At 40.5% G+C, this 16,339-nt stretch overlaps 1 protein-coding gene across 1 annotated transcript in view; it reads left to right on the forward strand.

Moving 5' to 3' along the window:
- Positions 1-16,339, forward strand: part of LOC110986022 (uncharacterized) — a 98,235-nt gene that overhangs the window by 31,168 nt on the left and 50,728 nt on the right. The window contains exons 41-68 of the mRNA XM_087146044.1: positions 312-403; positions 923-983; positions 1,263-1,524; positions 1,745-1,991; positions 2,242-2,296; positions 2,613-2,868; positions 3,103-3,349; positions 3,529-3,586; positions 4,033-4,285; positions 4,665-4,911; positions 5,096-5,144; positions 5,839-6,094; positions 6,515-6,764; positions 7,799-7,853; positions 8,344-8,599; positions 8,768-8,922; positions 9,377-9,508; positions 10,125-10,331; positions 10,857-10,899; positions 11,302-11,453; positions 12,015-12,152; positions 12,503-12,761; positions 13,357-13,517; positions 13,960-14,091; positions 14,314-14,518; positions 14,983-15,203; positions 15,335-15,451; positions 16,007-16,222. Of these exons, the coding sequence (XP_087002170.1) occupies positions 312-403; positions 923-983; positions 1,263-1,524; positions 1,745-1,991; positions 2,242-2,296; positions 2,613-2,868; positions 3,103-3,349; positions 3,529-3,586; positions 4,033-4,285; positions 4,665-4,911; positions 5,096-5,144; positions 5,839-6,094; positions 6,515-6,764; positions 7,799-7,853; positions 8,344-8,599; positions 8,768-8,922; positions 9,377-9,508; positions 10,125-10,331; positions 10,857-10,899; positions 11,302-11,453; positions 12,015-12,152; positions 12,503-12,761; positions 13,357-13,517; positions 13,960-14,091; positions 14,314-14,518; positions 14,983-15,203; positions 15,335-15,451; positions 16,007-16,222 (4,782 nt within the window). The remainder of the gene's footprint in view (positions 1-311; positions 404-922; positions 984-1,262; positions 1,525-1,744; positions 1,992-2,241; positions 2,297-2,612; positions 2,869-3,102; positions 3,350-3,528; positions 3,587-4,032; positions 4,286-4,664; positions 4,912-5,095; positions 5,145-5,838; positions 6,095-6,514; positions 6,765-7,798; positions 7,854-8,343; positions 8,600-8,767; positions 8,923-9,376; positions 9,509-10,124; positions 10,332-10,856; positions 10,900-11,301; positions 11,454-12,014; positions 12,153-12,502; positions 12,762-13,356; positions 13,518-13,959; positions 14,092-14,313; positions 14,519-14,982; positions 15,204-15,334; positions 15,452-16,006; positions 16,223-16,339) is intronic.

A 16,339-nucleotide genomic window follows, 5' to 3' on the forward strand; every position in this document is an offset into this window, starting at 1 on the left:
TGAAACAAATCTACTTACGCAATTACATCCCCACCAAAATCTTACACAGAGTGGTATTAATGTCATTATTTTGGTCGTTTTGAAAAAGAATTTATTTACATTGTTACTTTTAACTCAAGAAGCAGAAAGACGTGCAAATTGACATGCAATCTTTGAAGAGTTGTAAAAGGCTCTACACTTACACCGAATTGTTGAAGTGCTGTTCAAAATGTAGGCCTCCTTTAGTATGACACTTGCTGCTTTGAGTATATCCACGAACAGCCTCAACTACGATAAACTATTGCAAACGTACGATTTGCCTCATTCCACAGGGGATGGAAGCGTTAAAGGCTTCTTGCGGATAGTCGGTCAGAATGCTGCCGATTCAGCTATAGATGCCATTCTAAAACATCTGGGGCTATCCGTGAGTCTTTTAAAAAGGGGTTTGGATATAGCCTTTAGTAGAAACAGCTTTGCAGTAATGTTGTTTCCAGGGGTATAGGGACTGAAATGTCTTGCTTATATCAGTTTCTCTGGCTAGGATCCAAAACTCTGTAGCATGAAACGCTTATAAAAAAATACCTTGTACACTGTGTATTTAAGCGGTATTTTAGTGTGCCAAATCGGCAAAACCTGACATTAAGAAAGTGTGTCTGAATACTGTTTTTATATGTTCCCCTTAAATTTTAAGCCGGTCATCATTAATTTAGAAATAGTTGCAACTTTACAGCATCATGACTGCATTTACTCATATCCGAGCTAATTCTTAGATTATGTGGGAGAAGTTGCATTCTTGGCACCGTATTAATTCTTCATTTCTCTTAAAATTTTGACCAGAATTTAAATGCCTGCTTTTTTATGTCATTGTGCAAGCCCCCACTTAGATAACGCATATGCAGGAGAATTGAAAAAATCTTTTTCTACCTTATAATTATCAATGTAGGAATACATTAGTCGGGAGCCATGTGTACGTCCACAAGTAACGCAGAATGGTTGGCAGAGACGTAAGTTTACCAAATACTCCATTTTGGTTCCCACAAAATGGCTATGTAAAAAAAAATGTCATTTAAAATACTGGAAATTCCACAACCGAACAGAATGTTCTTGGTTTTCTTTTCCACAAGCCAAAGTTGCATCTTCCATAAGCTTGTCTTTGGTTTGATAACTTTTTGAGCTGAATATTTTAATAACACTAGGATGTGCTGTTGACAATAAAGTGTACTCACATTGAACTCCCCCTGGCGCGAGTATTGATAGAAAGTTACAACTATTTCCTTGTACAGTTTGTCCACGAGATGTCAGACTCCCTCACCTTCCCAGTAACCTCATCTGCACCCTGCCGGAGAAGTGTCTCGGGTTCAGTTGCTGTATGGAGCTCCCAATCCCAGGGATCGCTCCCATCAGCACTCAGGTCTTCTTTATCTTTGATCCTTGTACTTATAAACTCTCCGTGGGCCTTGGCAGCTGGCAGCAGGATTTGAAAATATTGTCTTATCCTTGGGGTCGACAGGAAGAGGTCAACGTAGGGAACGCTGTCGCAATACGGTGAGGAACTTTGCTGGTGATGGCAATATAGTGTAAAACTGGTTACAGGACCTATATTCCTGGAATTTAATTTAGTGCACGCACCTATAACTAAGTTATTTTCAGTAATCATATTTGCTTCTATAGACCTTTGTAGCCTAGTTTTTACTACTCTTGAAAGAACAGAAACTGGAAATATAATATACCAACTGGTTGCCTTTTCTTGTCCATCATCTTGCAGTATGACCATTGACAAGTTGAATGCAGAGGAGTCCTTTCGGATCAATTTGGAAATCTCATTCTGTTTGGATGGTGACTGTACATCCACACCGGTGCTCCGCGATGCTTTGGTTCCCATCCCGTTCTGTAACCTTAATGCCTCCTTTGAGCTGCCGGGAAATGGCACCTTTGCAGGACTTGCCCGGGATCTTGCTGGGAACGTTGGAGAGTTGGCTGTCCAAGCCGGCCTCCGAAAACTTGGAATCCAGGTAAAGGTGTAGTATAAACATCGTGAAATTCAAGTCCAAATGGCTACAAACAGAGATACAAGATAGCTATTTACAGTTCAATTGCAAACAGTCATAGGTGGGAAGAAACAGGGTTACATGCAAAGCGTGCCTGCTCAACAAATGTTTCACTTTTGCGCTTGTGATCATCGAAAACTTTGATTACTGTCGGTGAGACTCGTATAGGATGAAAATAAATATAGCCAGAGTGTCTTTCTATTTATTTTTTCAGCAATATATTGACAGCCACCAATGTGACTTGGAGATACTTGCCCCAAGTGAAAACAGTAAGTTCATTCCTTGTTTTACTTATTAAGCTGTTATCATTCACCGCCCCACTTTTTATAGGTGTTTTGGCCCTTGACTTAACTACATTTTCCCACTAAACAAAAACATGTATTTCATTTCATGTTAGTAGTGCAAACAGTGAGTTTTCTTTTGTCTACATGAGTCGCAAAGATATACTCTTGTTATACTCTTGTTTTGCTAAATTCCATCAGTGTTACAAGAACCCCACAGTTGTATAGGCCTGGGGTAAAATAAAACGTTTTTACTTGCATATTATCGCCACCATTTGGCCATTCATATTTGCTTTTCCCTTAGAATGTCCACTTCTGAGACTGCCACCACCGACCAGCTTCCTAACCTGCACAGTGGATGACCGATGCCTTGGCCTGACATGCTGTGCCTCCCTGGACCTGATCTTCACTCAGTTGTCCACCACCGTTTCGGCTGCCCTAGACCCCTGCGAATTGAAATTGACTGTTGGGCTGGGGTCGTGGTCAAAGAATGTCACAATTTTTGAATACGATTGGGGAGCCAACAGGGTGTTAGACCTCAGTGATTCGGTTCACATAGCGTAAGTTGGATATTCTGAAAGTTGTGGCTACAGCTTGAAGTACTTCCATGACTATGGAAGTCTTGGGATAAAGAGGCGGCAACCACAGGCCCTTTGACACATTTAAGTTTTATACGAGTCATCATTGATTCTGGCATAGCCGTGTCCTTGTTATTAATGCTGTTCAGAAGAAGCATCATGAAAATGGTGGAGAGTGTATTGCAATGCCTCACTTATTTTTTTCAATATCCTTAGGTATAAAGTTGACAAATTGACGGCACAAAAGGAGTTCTTGATAGACCTGTCTGTAAGCCTGTGCGTAGATGGCAGATGCAGACCCATTCACTTGCTTCAGGCAGCACACATACCCATTCCGATCTGCAACCCAAATGCCACCCTCAACTTGCCTGGGAATGGCACTATCTCAGGCTTCCTGGAGAGCTTAGGTGGTCAAGTCACAGACAGAGCAGTGGATTTAGTATTAGACCACTTGGGACTGAAGGTGAGACAAGTGGATCCGTTGCTGAATTGATAAATAAACAATGAAGAAAAATTAATGTATGTTTGGGAAGTTGATCTTTTGCATGTGGTGTTTTGAAAAGCCTGAAATTTAAAAGCAAGTAATAATCTGTAATATTTGAATTCGTTAATTTGTGTTGATTTTCACTTCTGCGTTCACAGAATTTCCTGTCCAGAGACACCTGTAATCTGCCCACATCACCTGACGCTGGCAATGAAAGTAAGTATTGACAAATTTTCCGGCAAAACAAAATTTACATGGTCAAAATCTCAACACACTATTCTGTTTTTAACAAACAAATAGATGACTTGGTTTTTATGTTGGAAAAAGTTATGAAGAAGAGGGAACCCAAAAGTGTTATTAACCGGAACGTAACTGGATGCGCGGCCAAATTAGTACAACCCCCTCCCTCCTTTGGAAAATCCTGGATCCACCTCTGATTTGATCATTAACCGCTGTTTTACATTCGTCTATTTAAAACGGGTATAAAACTGCCCAATTTTGTAGTAACTCTTCTTGTTACGTTTGTGCCAGTTACGCTGCTTTTGGTTTCATAAATGACTGCACAGGATATTATGATTTGACTCAAACTGTATGATATTATCCATTTCATGTATTTTTTTGCTTGATTAGTCTCACTAATGTTTTGGGGATTTCTTATTCAGACTGTCCAGTTCAGATTCCTGACAACCTTCCCAGCTTGTCATGTCATATCAGCAGCCGTTGTACAAGTCTCCACTGCTGTCTAACACTTGATCTCAAGCTGACCCAGATCAGCACCAAGGCATGGTTTATCATCGACCCATGTGACTACACCGTGTCTGTCGGGCTGGAGATGTGGTTCTTCAACGCGTCGCTGTTTTCCTACGAGTGGGGAGTGATGGAAAATTTTATGATCGGAAATGCTCTCAGTGTTATGTGAGTGTATAAATATTTAGAAAAGCCCAGTTTTAAGTGGATTTCATAATTAGCTATTGACATCTATATCTCTTTCATATAAAGAAGTAACTGTAAAGAGGTTTACTCAAGTGTCTGTAACTCCTCTCAATTTGAAATTGGATCTGGAAATCCCACTCAAAAGAAAGTTGATTTTACACCGTAACACTAAAACAGATTAAAGTTGATGCCCACGTTTCAGAATGACACCCTCTGCCTACATTACACTCATTACACATTATACTCTCTGTAAACATAGAATACAAAGTAGGAAGAATACTGTACACCAAAATCTGGTTAAAATAGTTAAATTTAGTTAGGACCATAAACTGGTATAATAATTTTCATTCATACTGTCCAGGTTTTCAATCGACAAGTTGGATGCTACAAAGGAGTACGAAGTGGATCTTACCTTTTCCTTCCGTATTGATGGTTTCACCACACATTTCCCCATCATGACCAATGAGAGATTCCCAATACCCATCTGCAATGCCAACTCCTCCCTGGCCTTGCCTGGTGACGGCACGGTGAGAGGTTTCCTGGAGGAGCTGGGCGACAATGTTGGACAGGCAGCCATCCAGCTCGTTCTCCAACGACTCAACTTACAGGTATGAATTCATGTTCCTACCAATATTACTTTCAAGGATTCCATGTTCTAACATTTTTGGAGCAACAGACGATTTTCAATGCTCTGGATTGATTTTCACTTTTCTACGAATTTTACACAACTGATGCCTTTGTCTTTTTTCAAATTACTCGTTGAAATTAACTTGTTCGTTTTTCGTTTCGCAGGATGTTATAATTGGAGGAACATGCCAGTTGGCCTCAGAGCCAAATGCTCGTGAGTCCGTCATTTATAGAAAATTTGAAAGCAGTTGCGGAGAAGCAGATCTTTATCTTTGACAAATAAAACTAAAGAGGTGGCATAACTGAGGTTCATTGAAGTTCAAGTTAGGCTTCAGCAACTTGCGTCCCCACATGTACTAAAACATAAGTTTTACCGTTTCTCTAGTCAGTATTGTCAATATTCAATATTTAAAACTGGGGGATTTTCACTGATGGGCTGGAGAGTCTCAAATATAATTATTGATAGGGTTATTTTTGGGTGGCAACCAAACATGTTTCTACTCTGGCACTGGCCTAGCATTTCTTTCAGCTTACTTTATTTTGACGTCCAGCCCATAAACAATATTAGCGGGGACAAGTTTGTACCTTCAGTAATTCAAACTAATGTGAGGCATTATTTAAGAGGCCAGCTTTCAAATTAATGTCAGCACCCTTCAAATATTATTGTTCTGCTGTTCTTCAATAGTTTTCATTTGGAGGTAGCATAGAAGAACACGCATACAAGGCACTGACCACAATCATCTATGTTCACATACAAATTACAGGATGAATCAGTAAGGGTCCCAAAATCTAAGCCCCCAAAAAATGCAGCGAATACTTCACTGATGTCAGCCAGTTTCCTTTGATTCACTTCAAATTTATCCTCTCTCAAAGAAGCTCTTTTCCCTCTTGAATCGTTTTTTGACCAGACTGCCCAAGGATTTCCTTGCCATTCCTGGAGAACGTCGTCCAGTGCTCCATCGACGACCGTTGCCTGAGCATCCAATGCTGCATCCATCTAGACTTCATCATCACGGAACTCATGCTGAGCGCAAGGATCCAAGTGGACCCGTGCAACTACCAGCTTTACGTGGCTTTTGAGAGCTGGGAGCTTAACGTCACGCTCTTCAGCTACACTTGGGGAAATGTGGAAACTCTGAACATTGGCAATGCTGTATTGCTGAAGTAAGTGTTTCTCCTATTAACATTTGGGAATTGGATGAACTTGTATGTTTGAGTGGTTTTTGAACGACCTTTTTCTCACGCTTTGAGTTCTAAATTCATTATTATACGAACAAGCCTTTACATTTTCATGATTTAAATTCAATCGACTGATTATTTATCCCAAGTCGTCCTGTGTCAGTATTCTCAGTCATTATTGACTGATTTGCTGTATAGCAAATCTTTTCTTATTTTCGAATTGTGCAAGTTCTTTAGCTATTATTTTACTTTGATCAATCACTGCGTTTGAAATGACAGAGCTGCATTTTGTTCAAATAGAGTGAGAGGAATTCTTGAAACAGATATGAATGTACCTTCCAGGCACTATAGTGACTCAGATACTAACATTTTGAGAATACATGCATAATTTTTGTCAACATGAAGGTATTCTATTGACAAGCTGACAGCAAAGGAAGTCTTTTCTGTGACCCTCAACATCGTGCTGTGCATTGATGACACCTGCACCTCAACCGCGGTACTGGACCACGTCTGGGTTCCCATACCTCTGTGCAACACCAACGTCAGCTCATTCACCTTACCCGGTGATGGAACAGTGGAGGGATTTATACAAGAACTGGGCGGCCGTATCGGAAACTCTGCCATTGACCTCGTGCTGGAGAAATTTGGCTTGAGTGTGAGCAGACATTGGTTTCTTGTGCTTTGCCTGTCGCTTGCATTGGTTCCACAGGACAGAATAAACTACCTTGGGGAGAAATTCGTTATGGAATCACAGCATCACGTTGCATGCTATTTTAGTTGCGCCGCCTTAACCCAAAAGCACTAATTAGCCATATGATGACCAGGGGCCTATTTCATAAAGCTGCTTAAGCACAAAAATTGGTTAAGCACGAAAAAACCTTACTTACTTGATAAATCAGGTAACCAGCCCAAACTCCATGTGATGAATAATGTGTTGGGACTGTATTTAGCCAGTTTTTCTTTTTTCTTTTTTTTTTCTTTTTTTTGTTAGCATGACAATCAGATAGACTTTGATCTGGTAACCTTTGTTTATTATGCAAAGTGTTTTCCCGCTTAAGCAGCTTTTGTGCTTAAGCAACTCTATGAAATTGGCCCGAGGTGTAGACCTGTGCCTGGTGGGGGAAAAAAGTAAGTTCGAGATCCTGTTTCTACCGCGCACTTTCCCTTTAAGACGTTACCTTTCGCAGGATCGCACACTTACTGATTAATTTACACTCCTTTTTCATTTTTGTCCTTCTGGGATATTTTCTTTATTCTAAAAAATACCAAAAGGTGCTGAAAGTGCAGATTTCAAAGTGCTCCCGTTATGCTTTGTCCTCATAAATATGTCCTATATAATTCAATTTGCCACAATTAGTCCATATTTTCTCTTTTGGGGTAAATTCTAAAAATCTTTTTCATGATATCCTCGTGTGGTATTTGCTATTGTATCCAGTATCTCCCATTTTTGGTACCCCACATGGTAATTTCAACACAATTCCAAAATTGTAGAAAAATTCTTGTATATGGCCCACCGCCTGATGTTTTAAGTGCATTGTTTATGTACCACACGCTTCAGAGAAAGGACAGCATCTGCGCGTACGAAAGCTAGCATGCAATATTCTATGGCTATTCGGAGAGGTGAGCACGTTACGGTATTGTGTCAACTGTTAACTCACTGTTATCAGATCTCATCTTCATCCACTACAGCAATATCTACAGAGTACACCGTGTGATAGAGGAGCACCAGGCACTTTGAGAAGTGGTAAGTTATGATTATCATATTGATTATTGCTTGCATTGGAAATGAGGCTGTATCCCCACTTGGAAGGACTAGAGGCTAGCATTGCTTTGGCAACATAGGCCTACCGATATTTACATCTATTCTGTCCGTATTTTGGTTGGCGTTCAGCTTTCCAGTTTCAAACATTTGAATTTGTCACTAACTTTTGCCAAACTTGTAACTGATAGGCTTCTAGCTTTCGCTCTTGCTCTGTCATATTTTGTCATTGGTCTTCTTAATTTAATACCAAGGTAAGCCTGTAATGCAGCTTCCAAACCAGATACCTAACTGTGTTACGAACTCTTATCTCTGCATCGTCCATCCACTTTCTTGTTATTTCTTGTCTTGATGTTCTCAGTTATTTAGGTTGTGTGGCCCTTATATTAGAGACCTCCCTGAATGTCCTTTTTTATTTCTAATTGTTGCGCTTTCATTGATTTCGCCTTGGTCACTGACTTTCTTTCTAATTTAGGCTGTCCAGGAGTCGATATTTCTCAACTTCCCGACTTCCTATCGTGCGCCGTCACCGATTCCTGCCTGGGTATCCGATGTTGTCTGGAAATGGACTTCAAGATTACTACGCGCATCGTCAATGCCTGGGTCATCCTGTATCCCTGCAACTTCACCCTGTCAGTGGGTTTTGAGAAGTGGGAACGAAGCGTCACCTTGTTTCATTATCCTTTGGGAGATACTATGGAGGAAGTTGTGAATGACGTTCTGAGAATAAGGTATATGTAACTCATGTGCCCGATCATGTTTTAACTATACCAGCTGCCAGAAATAATAAAACAGCGGTCTAACACCGAATTTAACAAGCCAGGGCTAGTTTTCATACTTTAAGCTTCTAACGTAAGTACAAGTTTCAAGGTTTCATTCCATGTTCTATTGTTTTGTAGATGGCGAGTGGCCAAGATCACCGAAGACAAGCAGTTTGAAGTAGACCTTTCCCTAGTCGTCTGTGTAGATGGAGCCTGTAATACTTTCACTGTGTTTTCTGCTAGCCGTCTACCAATACCACTGTGCAACACTGACGATCCATTTACTCTTCCCGGTATCGTCAAACCTTAGAATTTTTTTAATTTTCCAATTGTACGTACTTAGCTGTAAATTAAATACAATAAGATTATTAAGCTTTGATGCTTTCACTTTAGCTTAAAGCAGGCGTAAAAGTGCATATTGTTTTTGACTTGTGTATCTGCAAATAGTATTTTAAATAGACATTTGGCAGAGCTTTCTCCAACAAAGTAAATCTGTATCAATGGACTCAAACGAAATGTAATTTTTAAAAAATTATTGCATTGTCGTCAGTTTTCATGCGAAAGTGAATAATTGTGCACATTCAACGAAGTTCAGCATGTGTCTGTATGTATGTAGGCCTATGCAGTGCCCCACACATTGTGTTGCGCAGGCCACACAACCCTATCTGCAGTTCATGTGTGCAGTCCACATTGAGAAACGTTCCTATCTAGATCTCAGAATGTTTGTCGTCATTTTGTAATTCTCAGGTGATGGCACTGTATCAGGCTTCCTGGCCTATCTTGGCGGTAATATCGGTCAGTTTGCCATAGATGCAACCTTGCGCCATCTAAACATGACAGGCTTCCTAACAGGAAAGGCGTGCTCCCACCACATACAAGGTTTGTAAAAGAAAATGAGATGCGTGTGACTATAGATACTGCTTTTTTCTCTTTAATGCTTAAGACGCTTAGGCAAATGATGCAATTCTGAGAATGACCAAAATGATGTACCAGGGCTAAAGTTTGCTGTAACATTAAGAATCTCTGATCAAATTCAGTGTTGATACTGTAGAGGTCTACAGTTTGAATCAGTGGAAGTTACGGTTAGGCTAATGCATGGTCATTACCACAATAGATGTCTGTGAAATGTTCAATATTACACTGTATTTTGCGTCTGGCAAAATCCGTTACGAAATCTTCCCGACGCAATTATTTCTCTGGAAATAGTTCGAAGTACCCTCTGCTTCTTGTGACCGGCCAGTCGATCCCACCGAGTTCGGTGGTCGAATGGTTTTATTTACATTGGCCACGGGGTAAACTTTGTTAAAAGGATTCACAGATAATCATGTTAGATTAAAATTGTTGTTTTATGTTTCCACCTAGTGGAAACCGCATATTTGTATTCCTAAATGTATAGCAGATATAATAACCTGTTTTTCATGCGCATTCACTTTGTCCCTTCGCTTTTAAAAATGCTGAGCAATCCCAAAAATTAACTGTTTGTGATTTCCTGAAGATGTCTGTGCTAGTTCTGCCAGTTTCCTTGGCAACTGCTCCCTAATTGGTGAAACATGCTCGGAGCTACAATGCTGCCTGGACCTGGACCTGAAGATAGCAGATGTTTCGGCCACGGCGTGGTTCAAGTTTGACCCCTGTGATTTCACCTTCACGTTGGGCCTGGAGAAGTGGTCCTTTCACGGCTCTGTCTTCACTTATCAGTGGGGTAGGCTTAAGAGTCTGTTGTGTCTTAGAGTAGATTTAGCGGAAGGTTTCGCAAAGTTGTAAGTTCGACATTGTGACCAAGGACTTGTGGATTGCTTCTCTCTGCTGAATTTGCACCAAAACATGTCTTTTATAACTAATTTTACGGTATATCATTCTCTGCCTTTCCTGGCATGAAACGACTCGGAATATTTCTTATCTCCCAGATGGCATACCAGTTCATCGCAGGTGGTATGCAAGATATTGCAGCACCCAGAATTGTTGGAAAGACACAAGTATGGGAGTGAATAGACTCGTTCAAGGACATGAAATATGACAAGAATATAGCTGAAATTGAACCTCTGATTCTTTGGTGACGATTCTAAAACCCTAGTACCAGCAACACCGAAAGAAAATCATGTTGTTTAGATTTGCACATTGCATGTGATGCAGGAGATGTAAATATCTTGAATAATGCATGTGGAAGGTGACGATTGGACTGCTTTCGTACTTGTTTGAAATAAAATCCTTTTTTCCTTTGTTTTAGGAGAGGAAAGGGCAGTTTCAATTGCCTCAGGAATTAACCTGAGGTAGGAGACCTACGTATGCAACATTTAAGAAATAATATTCTACCACATGCCTCATGATCATTTTGAATAAATAAGTAGTACTGTCGACCTAAACTTAAGTTTTCTTTCTATTTGATATTTTTATTGGACTTCTTGGATAAATATAACCCCGGTCGGAGGTTGGAGACCGACGTTAATGGGTGTTATTATCTTACAGAGTGTAGAGAAGGTTGTTAAAATTACATTTTGCATCGTTATTTTGCACAGGTGAATTGTAAAACTACTTTGTGAAAGTACATTATTGTTTTGCGTCTGGGAGTGTTTCTTCCTGACTTTGATTTGCCCAAAATGTTCACACTTATTTTGCACACAAAAATTATGTTATACTTCTCGCAACTGTTTTGACCATTGCCTCCCCTCCAGGTACTCTATTGACAAGCAGAATGACTCCAAAGAATTTGAGATGAGTATGACTCTTGAATACTGCATCGATGGACTGTGCAGTGACATTGACCTGCAGCATAACATACCCATCCCTGTGTGCAACCCGGGCTTCAGCAACTACAGCATTTCTGGTGGGTTAAATATCTTTGCAAGAGAAATTCTTTATCGGTCCTACAAGGAGAAATTTTGTGAATGTTGAGAAATCCTGTATTGGTCAGACAAGGATATATTGACTCCATTTGCTGGAAATTCAGGATCAAAATGCACTGAAAGTCTTCCTTGAGCTGTCGCAGTGTGTGGCGAGCATTCCCTATTATGGTAGGCGTACACACTGTTGTGAATTAGGAACATTGCCCATCTTGGAACATTGCCCATCTTAACCCTTACAATTCTCTTTGCTGTTGCAAGATCGAGGGCTCGATTAACAACACTGTAGGTAACAGATTATAGGGCCGTGGAAGTCTGACATTATAACTTTCGTGAATTTTATTCTACTGAGGAATTCTACTGAGGAACATCTAGCATGGTCCTCTTAGGTGTAGGTCTTCTCAATTGCGTGCAGGACGAGACATCTGTGAAATTTGAGATGCTCTGAATTTTCCACCACTTTATGACGCGAATTTATTTGCTTAAAACCCAGTTTTCCTCTCATAAGTCACAACATCGTTAATATTTTCCTGTCTTCGATCCAGCTGATGGTTTTATAGAAACACTATCAGGACAGGTCATCCAAGGAGCATCGCTAGCGCTGTTGTCTCGGCTCGGAATCAACCCAGAGTTCTTCAGCAGTCAACCTTGTGTCAACCCCAGCGGACCCCAGTCATTTGGCAGTAAGTTCATTGTACATTACAACCTCAAGTGTCAACTCGTGATGCAATTATATCAATGAATACGTCGATTATACTTCCTGTTTCTAAATATCGGAGTTTCGCCGTGAATGCCTCATATATTAACAGTGGTGGCAGTCGGATCAGGTAATCAAATCAGTTCTGGATTCTTTCACATCAATCAATAACAAGTTGCAGTTCACCGCTGTTCAACCGTTAAGTTTCTAAATGTAGTATGTGGGTACCTGAGTTATGGTTATCCTCAAAAGCTGCTTGTTTCAGCATAAAGCGCCAGTAGGACGTACACCGTACACACCACAATTAAGTTGCAGCATAACTTTCTATAATTCCAGCTTGTCCCGGTATGCAGCTGCCCAGTACCTTAGACTCTATAGCCCACTGTGGCATCCTCAACACTTGCTTTGGTGTACGGTGCTGCCTGGATGTGAGCCTTGGACCACTGAGTCATGCATTCAGTGCCTCTATGGTGATAGACCCTTGCCTAGGCCAGCTGACTCTAGAGTTTAGCAATTGGCAGCACAGCAAATCCCTCTCACAGCTAGACTTTGACATAAGCCAACAGATTGTGATTGGAAACTTCGTGAAACTTAGGTAAATCATCTTAATTTGTCGTTTCTCTGATTTAGTTGGAACAAAGTATCCAATTGCATTCAGAATTTAAAAAAATTCAAGTTTTATAGAAAGAGGTTTGCGTAGGTGTGAGTGACAACATTCTCTTTGCCATTTTTAATGTCAAAATTTTCCTTTCCCGAAAACCATAATTGTTACTAATGGCAAAGCAAGTCTTAATGAACAGTTTCACCTCAAACATTACCCCATACTTTCAAACGATATCCGACCCTTCCCTGAGCGCAAACCCCATAACGTGTCTTATCTCCTATTTTCCAGAAATTTTGTGGATGACTTGTTTAGTTGGCAATATTGTGGCAACACTCTCCTCCTAATGAAAATAGTCTACTGGTTGTGATTTTAACTGATTTTTATTCATAATCAATTATCATTAGTGAACCAATGCTTCAGAATGGAGTTTTTCTAAAATCGTTTACAAACCAGCAAGAAAACTGATAAGTACTCTGTAATTTTCATCATCACATCCGGTGTCTGATCATATAACATGAAAACTTGTTCAAGTAAACTTTGTTAACAGACAAGTCTTTTTGGCCTATTACTGGAACTGACAATACAGATACACTCTGGGGCTAGCAAACGGAGAAATATCAGTCAGCTTGTCTTTGGATGCATGCATCGATGGAAATTGCACTGGAGAAATCCGGATCTTGGATGACGCAGTATCCCCTCTTCCCATGTGCCACACTAATGGGACCATTTCCTGGAATACTTTGCCAGGTATAATTATCATTTCCAAAGCCTATTAATTCTTTATCATGAAATAAATCGTTTTGCAGAGAGAAAAAGTTGGAATCCACATTGAATAAACCGTGCACATCTTCCGGTTTGTTGCTTGGTCTGGGTTCTGCTGGATTAGGTTGGTTGGTTAGAAGATTGTTTCATATTGCCTCATTTGAAACATAATCCCGTGCTGTAAACATTCAAAACATCAAAGAAAGTACAATCCCTCACAGGCTGGAGGCATAGTGCATTTTCAGGGCACTACCCGAAAATTAACATGGCAAACATTTTCAGAATTATCAAAACCTGATTCACACTGTGCCTTAAGTTCCATGGGCAAGCGACTGAGGGTGCACAGCAAGACAATATAAGCGAAGGCAGGTTTTATGTTATTATCTTTTCATTACTTTCTTGTTAATAATGTTTTATATACTCCAAGGAGTAACTTCGGTTTCTCAGCTGGGAAGCTTGGATACTGGATTTGAGGCTGTGGCTCAGGCTCTTGGCTTACCGTCTCGTCTAGTCTCAGCCTCACCGTGCCCTCCTGTTTTCCAGCCAAGACAGTCTGGAGGTAAGGATAGGAACATATAGGATCCCTGTTTGCACCATTTCTCTTCTTCACACTGATGAATAATTCCTCCAGAAATCCAAATGTGTGATCGTGTCCCCATTTTTCTACTTTCTCTGGGCTACGTTTCTATAAGATGCTCATGTGGAAATAAAATTGCCATTTATGATGTACTGGTATAGGTTTGCCTCAATAAGTGTGATTAATTTTGGTTTTTCCCTCCAGCATGTCCACACCTCCCCTCTCTGCCTACCCTTCAGTCGGGGGGTGTATGCCACTATTCAGATGCCTGCCTAGGGGTGGAATGTTGTCTGGTAGCAGACCTCGGTGTCACTAGTCGAACTTTAAGGGCGTGGCTGACTGTTGACCCCTGTGATTTCAAACTGAGTGTGGGGTTTGAAAACTGGAGTTACAATGTCACACTTCTCAGGTAGAGCGTGAATGCTTCGATGCAGGCTGAAAAGTATAATCAAGAGTTTTATTCCGTATAAAAATAACAAACGGTGTTTTTTACCACCTACATGGGACTGTATGTGAGACAATTCATTTGCAACAGTTTTATGCATATTGTGCAAAGTGCATTTGATTAATTTTCATCTGAATGGACAAAATATCACGGTGTTTTTGTTTTGGTGCCTGTTAACTTTTGAAACCATCCCTGCCTTTTACCACCGTGGAGTTATTTTTAATGGAGTCTATGATTTGTGACATATTTGCCTTCAAGAGACAATCGAGACATATTTTCTTTCAAGAGACAATCGAGAGTACAGTTTGTTTCATACTTTATTACAAGGATCAGTGTTAGCTTTGAAACCCTGAATGCAGAAAATTTAGAAATATTTTGCAAATGATAAATTACTGATGCTTTAGCACTTAACATATAATTTTCTCCAGTTACCCCTGGGGCAAGGCTACAAGGGAAAGACTGAGTGGTGCTGTCTGCCTCTCCTTCACCATCGACAAGACGACTGACAACCGTAACTTCCTCCTGTCCTTCTCCATCCAACTCTGCATCGCTGGAGTCTGTGCTCCAGACATTGTCATCCTCCAGGACTTCACAGCACCTATACCATTCTGCAATCCAAACGGAACGTTGGAGTGGGCTCGGGATTTGGGTACATTTTGAGATCTTGGTCATGAAAAAACGTAACTGACTTAGAAATACCGTAAATTTAGTTGAACCAGAAAACATTGAAAGCAGTTGTTGAAAGCTTTTTAACATTTAAATTATTCCCTATGTGCCCAGGTGATGTTGGAGATTTTGCCAGTGGTCTAGTCGTGAACCGTCTTGGTGTCAGTGCTGATGTGCTTTTTCCACAGCAATGCAGTGGCCCACCGGAGCAGATCACACCAGCAAATGCTGGCAAGTTGCAGATATTATATCCAAATTGTATTTACTTATGCAGTTTTGAGAAGCTCATTAAGTTGCCAGTTACATTTTAAATCCAGTTGGAAAGCATTTGGATTTGAATTTAATTTGTGTAGGTACCTGTACTACGGTGATTATAGGCCTCCCAATAAACAGCTTCTCTGAGCTATTGTTTTAGTCAAGTTCGTATCACGTCAACCGTAAATGCATGTGTCAAGTTTTTAATTAAAAAATATTTTGTGTTATGACCATCACTTGAAAGTTTTACTTGACTAGTCGATTTACTAGCGCTTTGATTTAATTTTGGTCAAACTTGTTACGGGTTGGTGTTGGACCTGGCTAATTATCGATCGGTTTAAATTCTCTTATACAAGTGGTTAGTAATTCTGAGGCTGCACCCAGATCTGTTGTCTGTAGCTAGGCCTAGGTCTTTGCCCATCAGAAATGCGTGGCGCACGACAGTCTGTAATCAACACGAACTCGAGTTTCACCTTCACCTTATGCTTCATTACGAATATAAAACAATTAAAAACCCGTATGTTATTGTAGGAGACTGCAGCTCCGTTTCTCCACCTTCTACCGTTGCATCGTACTGCACTTTGGATCAATCATGTCTTGGGATCGGCTGTTGCTTGAACTTTGACCTGGGCATTGTCCAGAGGTCATTTTCCCTCTGGGCAAAGCTAGACCCCTGTGCTCAGACTTTCTCTTTTGGGTTTGAGAAGTGGAGTCACGTGGAGGCGCTCGGCATTCAACCACTTCAGAGTAAGTGGGATGTCTTTGCTGGATGACTTTTTTTTTCCTTTTGGAATAATCACGTCGCTTGGAATGATTTGTTTCTTAAATATACAAAATCATTGAAGTGCTTATATCTCATCTGGT

This window comes from Acanthaster planci, linkage group LG14 (genome assembly GCF_054643075.1).
Source record: "Acanthaster planci isolate LZ-2023a linkage group LG14, COTS_SCS, whole genome shotgun sequence".
Taxonomy (NCBI): domain Eukaryota; kingdom Metazoa; phylum Echinodermata; class Asteroidea; order Valvatida; family Acanthasteridae; genus Acanthaster; species Acanthaster planci.